At 46.8% G+C, this 13,633-nt stretch overlaps 2 protein-coding genes across 5 annotated transcripts in view; one reads left to right on the top strand and one right to left on the bottom strand.

Annotated features, from left to right (window-relative positions):
- Positions 1–1,638, bottom strand: part of LOC311157291 (D-beta-hydroxybutyrate dehydrogenase, mitochondrial-like) — a 16,925-nt gene extending 15,287 nt beyond the window's left edge. For both annotated transcript variants that reach the window (XM_084211910.1, XM_084211911.1), the window contains exon 1: positions 1,513–1,638. In XM_084211910.1, the coding sequence (XP_084068036.1) occupies positions 1,513–1,614 (102 nt within the window). In that variant the 5' untranslated portion in view covers positions 1,615–1,638. The remainder of the gene's footprint in view (positions 1–1,512) is intronic.
- Positions 1,609–13,633, top strand: BDH1 (3-hydroxybutyrate dehydrogenase 1). 3 transcript variants are annotated; one of them, XM_084211909.1, is made up of 8 exons: positions 1,609–1,739; positions 2,931–3,062; positions 6,109–6,181; positions 7,641–7,751; positions 10,034–10,175; positions 10,346–10,498; positions 11,808–12,302; positions 13,066–13,633. In XM_084211909.1, exons 2-7 carry the CDS (start codon positions 2,980–2,982, stop codon positions 12,275–12,277), a joined length of 1,032 nt encoding a protein of 343 aa, XP_084068035.1. In that variant the 5' UTR covers positions 1,609–1,739; positions 2,931–2,979; the 3' UTR covers positions 12,278–12,302; positions 13,066–13,633. The 3 variants fall into 3 exon arrangements, with proteins under 3 accessions (XP_084068035.1, XP_084068033.1, XP_084068034.1); XM_084211907.1 differs by having other exon boundaries at positions 11,808–13,633; XM_084211908.1 differs by lacking the exon at positions 1,609–1,739 and adding an exon at positions 1,800–2,181 and having other exon boundaries at positions 11,808–13,633.

Here is a 13,633-nt window from a genome sequence, read left to right as displayed (position 1 = left end):
TCTGTGCTTGCTGTGCGATCCACAACACTATTCCTCACAGTTCAGGCAATCCTAGCAGAGCAGCCTCATTTTAACCTGCAGTCAGCTCAGATGTACACAGCATTTCCTATTGGGACACGGCCAGTTTATTAAATTGTATAATTTATTTTACTAATGCAGGTGGTTTATCAGAATTATACATTTACTGCAGAACAGATTGAAGAAATTGAAGCTACTTTTTCAGCCTGTCTTTCTAGACAATGTGGGAATATGGCATGCTTACCTAGGCTTAATCTTTTTCTAATGTGCCACTTATTTGGTTTTTTAAAATTCTGTTCTCTTTTGTGGCTCCCCTGACCGTTCCCTGATGTTATCAAACAGATTGATTTTAGGATAAGTGCAGCTACAAAGTAAACTTGGCTTGTTCCGTTTTCCAGTGTTGGGAAAGTTGAGGTTTTCAATCCCAGGAAAAAGAACTGAAAATATTCACTAAAGGGAACGTATTTTCTTAAGTGGAACAGGGATGGGGAAAGTAAGACAAGCAGGGTGGATGCAGGAGTGAAGTGGGAGGCTGTAATCAGACTACAGTTGTTATCTGGCTATTCCAGGGGGAAAGATTGAGCTGGAGGTCCTGAAGCAAAAACATTGGCTCAGAGAGCAAGTCATATCCTGGGCATCAAAGCAGCATGGACAGCAGGTCAAAGGAGGTGATTCTCTCTCTCCTGGTGAGACCCCACCGGCAGTGCTGCATGCAGCTTCAGTCTCCCAGCACAGGAAGGACATGAACCTGTTGGAGTGTGTCCAGAGGAGGCCACCAAGACGGTCAGAGGGATGGAGCACCTCTCCTATGAGACAAGGCTGAGAGAACTTAGACTGTTCATCCTAGAAAAGAAAAGGCTTAGGGGTGACCTAATTGTGGCCTTCTGCTATCTGAGGGGAGACCATTTACAGGAGCATATAGTGACAGGACAAGGGGGCATGGGTTTAAATTGAGAGTAGGTTTAGATAGGATATTAGGAAAAAAATCTTAACTGTGAGGGTGCTAAGTCCCTGGCACAAGTTGCCGAGAGAAGCTGTGGATGCCCCATCTCTGGAAGTGTTTGAGACCAAACTAGACAGGGCTCTGAGCAACCTGGTCTAGTGGAAGGTGTCCCTGCACATGGGACGGGGTTGGAACTGGATGATCTTTAAGGTCCCTTCCAACCGAAGCCATTCTATGATTATATGAAAACGTTCCCCCTCCAAGTGAAGCACTGCGTGGGGAGGAGCAGCCGCCGCACCGCGGGGTCCGAGGGCAGCACCCGCCGCACCGCGGCCGGGCCTCATCGCCCCGGGCCGTGCCCAGCTCGGCGCTTCGCCCCCCTCACAGCGTCTGTGCGGCTCCACCAGCCCGGCCCGGCTCAGGCAGCGCGGCTGCGGCCTCGACACCTGCAGCGCCTCTGCCCGGCCCGGCCCGGCGCCATTTTGGGCCTCGGGGGCGCCTCCGGCGGGCTCTGCCCCGGGCGAGCCCCGGCCCCTCGCCGCGGTACTCACGGGCAGGGCGCGGCGGGCCCGCCGCGACAGGAGGAGGAGGAGGTGGAGGAGCAGCACCCCCGCGGCTCCCAGCGCCAGCAGCAGCCCCGCGCCGCTCCGCATGGCCGCAGCCTATCGCCGCCGCCGCTCCGGCCCTGCCCCCGGCCCGCCTCCCGCCGCGCCCGGCACCGCGGCCCCGGCCAAGCCTCATTCAAACGGCAGCAGCGCCCGGCACCCGCCGGCTCCAGGTAACGCGCGGGTGGCCGCGGGGCGGGCCGGGGTGGGTCGTGGCGGCCCCGCGGAGCTCTGGCAGCCGGCTGGCACGGTGACCTTGCCCGCGGGGGGCGCGGGCATCTCCTCTGCGCGGCCTCTCCCGCAGCCGCCACAAGCCTGGGCGGCCGCGCCCCCCGGTGCCTCGGCCGGGCCGTGAGCGCGTTTGGGGCCGCGGCAGCCGCGTCCCGGAGAGGGGCCGGGCCGGGCCGGGCCGGCGGGACCTGCAGCGGACCTGCAGCGAACCTCCGGCCTCGCCCTCTCCCTGCAAACCTCACAAAAACCCGCGGGGACACCAGCCGTGCTCCCGAATTGGATCAAACCACCGGGATTTCTGAGGATTAGCCGGTCCAGCGGGTCTCCTGAGCCCTGTCCGCTCCCTCCTTCCCCATCTCGGTGCCCACCGCTGTTCCTTCTGTGGTAATTTCGCTGTTTTTCAGCCCGGGCCTGGTTTCCCGCAGGCCCCGAAGCTGCCGCGGTGGCGGCCCAGCCTTCGGCAGAGATGCAAACTACCCCTAACAATTAGATACCGTTTCTCAGCTTCAATAAAAGGGACTGGGAGATGTTTTTTGTGCCTTGGATTAGTTTTATTCAAGATAAATATGATTGAAGACTTTCCATACCAAAGTCTCGTTCTTGAGATGTTTTCACTCGGTATTGAGTTTATTGGTGGTTCCCTGTGCTTAGTCCAGCATCAACAGCTACTTAATTACCAAAAAATGTAGTTTTAACTGTGTGTCTATAGTACCCATAAAGCCAAGGATTGTTTTGGAAACGTGTCACATAACATGTGACAGTCACAACATCACCTGTGACTTCAAGTTATATTTTTGTTTAGAGTTATTTCCTACAGCTCATTTGAAACAATATATACCATATAAGTACCTTAATTTTTACCTGTTTCAGAAAAAACAGTTAAAGATGCATTAAAGAAGAGAAATTGACATTTTCTTTAAATGTCTCCTGCCTTGGTAGTTTACTTATAATGCTTTTCCTTATTTAAAAGCATTTAGGGTGGCTGAAGGTTGAGCTATTTATCTCTGTGTGAGGGACTGCAAGGGGAGAAGATGAGTTCCTTTGGACTGTATTTTCCTGTTGAAATACATGGAGTCAGCATGTCTTACAAAATAATTGAGCAACTAAAACAGAGGTGCTATCTTGTGTTGCAGAGCTAAGGAAGAATAGTTTTGCTTTTGGTAAAGTGTGCTAGTTGAAAAAATGTTGGCCACCAAGCTGTCCCGCCCTCTCTTGAACTTCTCTGTGAAAGCCCTGAATTTCAAGGACCCAGGGAATGGCTTCAGGTAAGTAACTTGGTGGAAAAGAAGAAAGAGTGACATCTTGAGTAAAGCACATGTCAAAGACTCACTTGATTTCAGTGGGACAGTTTATTTACAGAGTCACAAGGTGGTTGAGGTTGGAAGGGACTTTTGAAGGTCATGTGGTACAACTGCCCTGCTAAAGCAGGGCCTCTCTGAGCTGGTTGCCCAGAGCTGTGTCCAGGTGGCTTTTGAGTATCTCCAAGAATGGGTTACTCTAGAACCTGCCTGGACAACCTGTGCCAGGGCTCAGTCATTGAGCTGAGCACAGCAGAGATGGACTCTATATGCAAGGAGGGGTTGGCAGCATGTTGGATTTTTTTTTTTTTTAACATTGCAGTTAAAAAGAACACTAATTCAGTATCCATCAAGAGGTTTTTTTTGGAATATCAGCAAGTAGGCCTTGCTTCAGTGCAAGAAACTGTCATATTTCTGTGACTTCCTGTGATTAATGAGGCAGCAAATCCCATGAAATGAGAAAGTTGAGAGGAAGGGTTTTACTGACTAATGGAGGTGGGCTGAGTAATTAAGCTGGTTCTTTTCTGCAAATGAACAGAAAATTGCCTAATTCAAATTTCTAGCTCTGAAAAAACCCCAGCATTTATATTGCTATATGATTGGAACCTCTTAGCCCAAAATCAGAGCAAGTTGAGTGTTTTCCCTGGCTTTGTTTTAGAGCAGGGTTCCCAAACAGCAGTGTGTGTACCACTAATTGTACATAAGCCATGCAGCAGGGGCTCATGGCCTGTTAAACAAGAACTGCCACCTCCAGTGTTTTTCTACTGCTGCTGATAGTGGTGTCCAGCATCATCATGGTCAAGGGTGGCTCTGGTAACAGGGTGTTGGAGATAGCTAGGCTGTTAAGAGATTTCCTGTGCAAACAGACATAGGACTTTTATCTCCTATTTGCTCCACATACACCAGAGTTCACCTGCAAGAATCTGCTGTGGCCTTAAAAATACGAATTGATGTTTTATTAACTTGAGGAAAGTATTTTCAGCATATTCTTGTTTTTTTTTTCTTCTGTCTTCTGTTTTGCTTATTGTGTATTTGTGCTTTGTGTGTTTTGTACTCAGGGCAAACCTGTGTAACATTTGCAAATCCCCACAAGTTGCTAAACCTGCAATGGAAATCCAGCTGTTCATTGAAAGGCAGTGCTGCCACTATACCAGTGTCTTAATGCACTGAAGCAGCATTTTTGTATTGACTCTTCAAGCTGATGACTCCTTTTTTTGGTGTAACTGAACAAAAGGCAGTGCATGATTGCAAGCACAAATTCAATTTGAGGACCATCCGTGCATTCTAAAGTCTCTGTTGTGGTCTCTAGAATTCAATGATGCAGAATGACAAAAATGGCTTATGGTATATTAGTGTACCATGTGGGGGCTGACATCACTTCCTGGCTGTTCGTGCTGGTGACTTTCCTGCTCAGCAGCAGCCAGCATCTCTTCTTCTTTTGCCATTGCCTTCTGGTCAAGATAGGCAGAATGTCAAGTAGGTACTCTCTACAGATGATTGTGAATTGAGTGCAGCAAATCAGTGCTCTGCAGTGAAATAACAGGACCAAACATGACACTGAAAAATAAAACCCAAGTTCATTCAACTGTAAGAAATGCTACGAACATTTCTGGGCACTTTAAGACACACCAAGAATCTTAATGTTGAGGTAAAAGTTTCAATCTAGGATTGCAGGTCAGTGATGTTAACACACACTGCCTGGGGACTGACTTTGCAGCAATTAAATTGGCTACAGCTATTTCAAGAGCTGATTTGGCTTGTGACACTCTAAGTTAGAAAAACAGCTAAACTGTTTCAGGAGGGTGAGTGAACACCATTGCCTGAATGTGTCATCTCCTTTCCCATCTGGTTCAAAGCTTCTGCCTTCACAGATCCCTTGATTTGCTGAGATACCGCTCAGAGGCCAGAGCATCTGCAAGCTGCTGTGCAGTGTAGCACAGGTCACCCTGCAAGAGCCTGTGATGTCTGAGCTGGAGATAATTGTGAATGATTATGCAAATTTGCTTAGAAACCAAAAAGCAGCCTGGAAGATAAGCTGTGGGAAGGACAGATGCTGTTGGAGAAACCAGAGGGTAGATGAAGTAGAGCAAGTCTAAGGGAAGGCTGAAAGCTCCTGGAGGGCAATGTCAGTGCCCAAAGCAAAAATGAAAAAGCTGATAAAAGTCCAGAGAGGTGACTGACAAGGACAGAACTTGGGGTCACTCTGGTTTGTTGTTCAGGCCCAGTTTTGATGAATGATGGCAAGACTTAAGACAGAGTGATGCTACTGGATAACATAGTTTTTCTAAATGGAATCTCATTTCCTGGAAGGCATTGTTGTTTTGCTCTGGTCTGTCTTTGTGAATATGTTTTGTCTTCTGGGAGTCACACATACTATGCGGAGGAGCTTCAGATCTGCATGGCAGGTATTGCTCAAAGACAGTGTTTCTTAGCTTAAACAGTTGCAAAAAGGGGATGTAAAATCTAAGTGTATTTAATGGGTAGACACTGCAGGGGAAGAAGTGTCATCCAGGATGAAATAAGGATGGACCTGTGTATAAAAGGAGTGAGACAAATCCAACCAAATTCAGCCTCAAGCTGGGTGTCAGACAAAGCCACAGCAGGATACCTTCATCAGAAAAATTAATAACTTCCCACACCCCAGCTTCGGGCACGTCTTAAGTGAGGGTGTTGTTGCTTTTGAAAATGCAAACACTACACTGTCCATTTTGCAGGTGAAAGCAGCTCTGTGCCTCCAGACCGGGAGCTATTTTAGAATACTTTGTAATACCCAGACAGCTTCTGCAGCTGGAAATAGCATCAAGGTCTTTGGAGAAACAAATGTGTCATTCTGTAGGAAACACACAGGCTCAGACTAAGGAGAAGTGTAGACTAGATTCTATCTTCCCAAATGACAGTCTACATCATGTATGTAGGCAGCAGTACATTCCTTTTTGTGTGTGCGTTGCTGCAGCAGGGTATGTATAAGATATTCCACATCTGACTGTTCTGTCCGTTTGGGTTTTTTTAACAGGCCTGTGCAGAGATTTTCCTTCCCTCTCTTATCCCCATGTGGCAGCCGCTCTTATGCAAATGAAGTTGATCAGGTGAGTGTGACTGTAGCTTCCAGGAACTAGTTCTGCTGAGCAGGGGTTTTAAAATCCCTGAAGTCTGGTGATCAAACTCATCTTTCCAGTTTGCCAGAAAGACTCCAAGCTGGACCTCTTGAGCATACTCCACATTCTTTCCTAGCACCGAGCTTCCATTGACGTAGCACGGCATGTGCTGCTAAACATGGAAATAAACAATCATGCAAGTGGGTTTTTTCTATTTTTGGAACTCACTCAGCAGATTAAATGTTCCACCTTAAAGACATGTAAATAAATCAGTGTGTCCTCGCCACTTCATCTAGAGAGTGGCCTTTTTTAGCAGCCCTCTCCTTGAATATACTGACTTGCCAGGAGCAGTGCCAGGCAAAAGGGAGGGGAGTGTTTTGTCATCTTGTCTGTTCTTGTGGCACAGAACTCAGTACTGTAGCAGTGCTAGAGCGTGCACAACTTGCTCCATAATTCTGGAACAGAGTTTCAGAGGAACTCAGATGTGATCCTTGCATCACTGCTGGGCTTCTAGTGTGAGAAGCCTTTGTTGCTTCCACCCTGATCAGTCCCTGAGTATGCTGGGGAAAGCCAAATTTATAGCTTGTTAAAAGAGATGAGTTGGAGTGAATTGCAGGCAATTATTATGTAATCACACCCACAGCAGCACCTTGGATGTGCAATTGTTGCTGTTGGGCTGTCTGATGCACCATATTTTAGCTTGTTATTTAACTGCTTGTTATTTAACTGCTGCCTGTCTTTGGGTTAGAAAAAGGAATTTGCAGAGGGAAGGAGGAATACTTCCATTTAAATTGTAAGTTGGAAAAATAGGAAGACTAAAAAAGCCCGACCAAAAAAGCCCAATCAAAAAAGCCCATAACTCTCAAAAAGAGTGATGACCTACTGGTCCTAATTTCATATATTAACCCCACTTGAATCTTCTTAATTCTTAGACCCAGCTCTGGAGGGCTTAGATGCTAGAGAGAGAGAAAGATAAGTGAGCAGTCAGTAAGACTAAACTATATCCTTTCTTCAGTCAAACTCTCTTCTCCATGCCCTATGGGCTACATGCACACAAGAATGGACTCCTGCCTGCTTTGAACATATAGGAGCAGTTCCTGATGAAGGGAAAATGTCTTGGGAACTGTCTGGTATATTTTCAGTTTTCAAGATGGATGTGAACTGCCAGAGCATGGTGGTTTTATTGGTCTGTTTGCCTTGAAAGCCAGTTGCCAGAGGTGCTAAACTCCTCCATGTTGGGAGGGCAGTGATCCTGCCTCACTGGAGTGAACTCAGTATGAAAATGTCATTTCTTGTGTTCAGGAGGCACTGGGTGGCAGGAGGCAGTGAGTGTAGAGAACATCCCTGGAACACACTGCTCCTGGCCAAGGATGTGACTTATTCTGTGTGCTGCAAATCACTGATATCAAATACTCAATTCCAGTGCATTTTGTTCTGGTTTGTTTTGCAGATTGGCAGCAGAGCTGTGCTTATAACAGGCTGTGACTCAGGATTTGGATTTGCCTTGGCCAAGCACCTGCATGACAAAGGTTTCATTATTTATGCTGGCTGCCTGCAAAAGGTAGGGAAAACAAAAACTGTTCTTCACCTGTGACATGTGCAGTGACACATAGCAACTCCAGTCTTCCCTCTCCACTCTGCACAGCTTTCTGCCAAGGAGAGGGAGGGTGGTTGGTAAAGGGGAAAGGCACAGGTGCTTGAACTTCACAGAGCAGAACCAGGACTGAATGGTATCTAGGGAGGTTCTTATTTAAGTCACGACATTGTGATCTGTTCCCTGTCTGAAACACTGGAATCCCAAATCTAATTTTATAGGCTTAACCATAAGCAAAGTTTGGTGTCAGGCTGTGGTCTGGACATTTGGCCCTGCTCTCAGACTGTATATATTTATGCAGGGCTTATATTGATATTGATTTTGAAATACACCAAACCACCAGTGATTTTATAGCATGTGTTCTGAGAATATTTTTCTATATTCATGAGCACAGCCATGCCATGGTGTGTATTGGGGTTCTGAAATAGTTGGGTGGGTGATGGAGTCCCACTAGTGCAAATGAGAGAAGAATCAGGCCACAAAGAGCTTAGTGACACAGCCTTGATATGCTCTGAAGGAGATCTTGGTGTGGCAAAGCATTGATGGTCATGGAGAACAGGAGAGAGTTTTAGTCTCTGTCTCCTTACGAAGCACGGCATTTTTTTAGCTGCGCAGCGATTTCCTAACAGAAACAAACTTACTCCTCAGGATATCCTTGGGTGGGTCAGTTAGTTTGATCTAATCTTTTAGCTCACTCATCACTATAAATGTATCTTGAATAGTATTACTATTTAAAGAGAATTTGCCAGGTATTCTTTAATGTTATCCGACTTTCTACTATTATTTTTTTGCATTATTACTTAATTTTTCTTAAATTAGTAGTTTGTTTCTGCTGCATTTTTTCAAAATATGTGTCTGTCTCGATAGCTCTGTCTTGTGTCCCAGTATTGGGTCAGAGATTTATTTGTTAACCTGGGCTCCCTCTACAGGCGTCACAGCAGAACAGGATTCTTGGTACAAACTGCTGCTTTTGAAAGGGCTCAAGACAGAGGGTAGATAAGTACTTTTTTGATAGTAGTTTCTACTCAGCTTTTGTAACTGAAGATCAACATTAGAGAATATAAGAACGCTGCAAACTTTAAAAACACTGTTTAGAGTAATAGCCTGCCTCTATGTTGACTGAAGTAAAAAACTTCAGAGTTGCAAAGTTACTTATGTGTTTCATTTCTTCTGTCTGAGCTGCTAAAAAGCCACAATTTCAGTGGACATACCTAACAGTCACTGAAACCTCCCTTCTATTTTTGTTGTCTTCAGTACTTTTTCTACTGAATGCATGTTCATAGAAAATCTTGGCCTCTGACAATTTCAGCATAAGCTGACATGGAGCAGCATGCCAGAAGTCTTTTAGACTTTGATCAATATTTAGTTCCTCACAGAAAAATCAGCAGAAAGCTTTGCAGCATCACTCTGTAATTAAATATTGCTTCTTTAGCTGAACTCACACACCATGTTTCAAAATCTGTGTGGCCATGCCTGGAATGGTAGCAGCAGTTGTTATCAGAAAACACTGGAAAATGCCAAAGCTCTTTAGTTAGCTGAGTGGCCTCCCATTATACTTTCTGTAGAACAAAAACAACTCCAGGAGACTGAACTGATTTTTCACTGTGCTACAGGCTTCTCTAGCAAAACCATAAGCAGAATTCTGATCAGAGTATAATTATTTCTGGTTATGATTTTAGCAGCAGAAAAAGCTTGATGTTTTTAGATGCTTGATAAAAGTGGAGGTAGAAATAAGAAACATAATCTTTGGCTTGGATATATTTGACCTAGCCCTCACGTAGAGGAAATGACTCTGAAACTTCAGTGTCACTACCATGGGTTTGTTTTTCACAGCACACCTGCACATCAGGAGCAGACTGCTGCTTGGGGAGCCACTGTGTCCTCAGGGAATGCACAATTCTTAGGAATGCCATGTCCTTACTGCAGAGTAAAAGTGCAGGAGCTTGTACTGAGCAGGGTGTGCTGCTGGGTGCCTTGCTGCAGCAGATTCACCTCTGCTTTCTTGGTGGTTAAAGCTGTTTGTACTAGCTGACTTGGTACAGGATTCATGGTCGGATGGAGATGCTTGAGGAATGGTGTTCTGCAGGACCAGTCCTGTCTGCTCCCCTTCTTCCTAGGGCTGCAGCACTGTCCTGAATATTCTGTGACTGCCCTGTGCACTCTTTTGCTTGATCTGATAGTTGGTAGGCATTTGATATTCTGCACAGGCTCTTTAGCCAGATTGAAACCAGCACTTTCTTCCCCTCTAGGACAAGGGAGAGGGTGGCTCCAAGGAGCTGGATGCCATGAAGAGTGATCGAATGAGAACTGTCCAGCTCAACGTGTGTGACAGCAAAGAAATGGACCGGGCAGTGGAGCATGTGCAGAGCAGCCTCGAGGACCCAGAGAAAGGTGGGTGTGTGTAATGGGCTCTGAGGCAGCAGAGGGACAGGAGCTTCCTTGGCTGGGCTCTGAGGGCATTGTCAGGGCGTATTTCAAAAGCTGACCATGTGATTGGAGGACAGTTGTGTGGTTCAATAACCTATAAGCACAACTAATGGTGCTTGATTTTTGTCTTATAGGGCTCTGGGGGCTGGTTAACAATGCTGGGATCTCCACATTTGGGGAAGTTGAATTCACCAGCATGGACACCTATATGGAGGTAGCTGAAGTGAACCTGTGGGGGACTGTGCGAACCACCAAGGCTTTCCTCCCGCTCATCCGGAGGTCTAAGGGTGAGTGGCAGAGTTCCTAACCGGCTGTCCTTATAGCAGGTCCCCTATCCTGACACATCTTGTTGTGTTAGAGGCCAGAAGGTCTGTGGCACTTCTCTCTGCACCACTGACACCTTCCTGCCCTCAGAGATGTGGTCCCCAGCAGACACACAGATTGGCTCACTTCTCTGAGTTACACGGCAAAGCAGCAGGCCTGAAAACCAATTCTTTCTCTTTCCCATATGTGCTGCCTTCTCCTGCAACATCCCACACAAGATCTAATCCATTATGTCTTCTTTACCTGTTCAGAAACTGCAGCTCACAATAAATTACAGTGCCAGGAGCATTCCTCCCTGCTATATAAAAATCAGCAGTGGCAGGGTGGGCAGCAGCAGTGCAAAAAGCTTCTTGCAGGGAAGTTGTTATTTTGCACTGTTACTCTGGGAGCCTGTGATGTAGGAAAAGAGGGGGTTGTACAGCAAGGCATGCAGACCTGGAGCTTGCATGGGTTTTGGCATAAAGAGGCAAAAGCTTTCCTGTGCTAGGCCCTACTCTCTGACTAAATGAGAGTATTTTTCACTCTTGAGGCATCCACAAGCATTAACAATATTGCCCTGTGCTGCAGACCTGGGCTGGATGTGGCCTAGGCAGCCCTTCTTCCACCATGGAAGGTTATCCACTTCTGAGGTCAAAGTTTCTCTTTCTAACACAACTTAGCAATGAGCCCTGGTAGAAAGTGCAGAGAACCTTTACCTAGACTGCAGCATCCACAGCCTCTTACCAGCATTTTCCCTAGCCCAAATGTTACTTCTGTCAGGGAGAAAGACCTCTGTTCCTGGAGCCATAACCCAGTTGTTACGTGGAAGAGTGCAGTGGACTTCAGCTGCTCTGCCCATTGGTGGTACAGGAACAATTTATTCCACCTTGAGAAGCAGACACTCTGAGCCACCACTGGCCCTTGATTTACCAAGAAACAAGCTCAGCTTTGATGCCAGAGCCTTTCCTTGTTCCTGCTTTTACTTGTCTGAGCTCAGTCCAAATTGCTGCTGAGCAATCCTGTTTCCCCCCATGCAGGCTTTGTCCAGACTCTCCTGTGTTCCCCAGAGCACCGAGCTTTGTGTGTCAGCATGTGCCTGTTCCCTCAGGTAGAATGAGCCAAGGAGCACAAACCTGAAGGCCATTGCCTAGGACAGCACTGCTCAGGCAGAGCCACGAGTGTGTCTGGCGGGCAGCGGGCAGTGGGCAGGTGGGTGGGTGCACATTCAGCAATGTTTTGGGCGGTGTGTGCCAGGTACCGTAGCTCAGCTGTGCTCTGCCCGGCTCTGCCTAGGTCGCGTGGTGAACATCAGCAGCATGATGGGGCGGATGGGCAGCCCCGCCCGCTCACCCTACTGCATCACCAAGTTCGGCGTGGAAGCCTTCTCCGACTGCCTGCGCTACGAGATGCAGCCCCAGGGCGTCATGGTCAGCATCGTGGAGCCCGGCAACTTCATCGCGGGCACCAACCTGTACAGCCCCGAGCGCATCAAAGCCATCGCCGACAAGATGTGGGACGAGCTCCCCGAGATCGTGCGCAAGGACTACGGCAGGAAGTACTTCGACGAGCAGGTCAGCAAGATGGAGTCGTACTGCAACAGTGGCTCCAGGGACACGTCGCCGGTCATCGAGAGCGTGGCGCACGCGCTCACCTCCACGGCCCCCTACACCCGCTACCACCCCATGGATTACTACTGGTGGCTGCGCATGCAGATCATGACCCACATGCCCGCTGCCATCGCGGACCGGCTCTACGTCTACTGAGGCCTCACGCTCATAAGCTATCCAGGTGGGAAATTTGTTTTAAAGAGAGCTTTGTACACACTTCCCATTAGTCCTTTTTAAATTTTTCTAACCTCATTTCAGAGTACTGTATTTTAGCTCTAAAGGGTTCATTTAAATATCTGACATAACCTAAAAGGCAGTAATTTGCAAGGGATGTTTCATAGGCAGGAATATGTTATGTTTGTGCAGGGACAATGATTTTATTGCTATTTATTTCATGTAATCCTTTCTTTTTTCACCTCAAATATGAAGCTGTAATCATTATTTAAACTGCAATTGCTCTGAAGCTTTTTCAGAATAATTTCTGCTGATGGCCAAACACAATCTTCACAGTTCCTGCCTAGGACGCAGCCTCCACACCATAAAACAGAATCCGTCCATGCTCTAATGGCAAACCACTGCTTCCTCATGACAAAGAAAGTCCAACTGACTTTTCCAGGCCTGGTCACAGTAGCCCAAGGCAGAGCAGAGACTTCTTTAACTTGGGGATCAGAACTCAAAATGCTCAAGGTGCTGAAACTGAGCAACTGACCCCATCCCTTTCTCCCTTAGAATTATACTGATGAAACCCTAGAGAAAAGGAACCAGTCTGCTTTTCTTGCATGCTTTCTTGCAAAGGAGTCCAGTGACCCAGGGACTCAACCTTGCAGACTTTCACCACAGGAGTTCCTTACTCATACGAGCATTCCCATAACTGTGAGCAGCTTTACGCACAGGACTGCAGGTGTCAGGATTGGCCTGCAGTGACATTTCCCTTCTCTTCACAGTATCTGAACATGAACTCCAGAGTGAGCTTGGAGAGGAGCTTCCTTGAGCTCCGTTGTGGAGCAGATGGAGCAGAGGGGGTTACAGTCACATCAGTGAATGCCCTTCTCTGCAGGGACCTCAGTTACAGCCAAGTATTTGTACAGCAGCTTGCACAGAAGGGCCTTAACCCTGACCAGGCCTCCAGTACTGCAGCACAGGTGATGATAACAATCATAACTTCCATTGAAGGAGTCACTGAGCTGAAATACATGCCACATGACATAGATCTATCAGAACATCCATAACAATAATGTTAACTTTAGGAGCAGTCTCATTTCCATGATGGTTGTTTACATATCTGAGAAACATTTGTTTTGTACTTTAAGAAAAGAAAAGGAAAAAAAAAAAAAAGAGCCTTTCATGAGGAATTCAGAAAGAGGAAGTTTTTTTAAGCTTGAAAGGCAAAAGTAAAAAGTAATTAATGACCATTGTTAGTGAAGTTGAAAAGATTTCATGTACTCTAGTAACATACTGTGACATGATCAAACTCCTTTGGCTTAATAAATGTACACATGAATGGTAACAAAA

Source organism: Fringilla coelebs (genome assembly GCF_963513975.1).
Source record: "Fringilla coelebs genome assembly, chromosome: 10".
NCBI lineage: Eukaryota > Metazoa > Chordata > Aves > Passeriformes > Fringillidae > Fringilla > Fringilla coelebs.
Note: the sequence above shows the minus strand (reverse complement) of the source record. Positions and strands in the feature narration are given on the sequence as shown.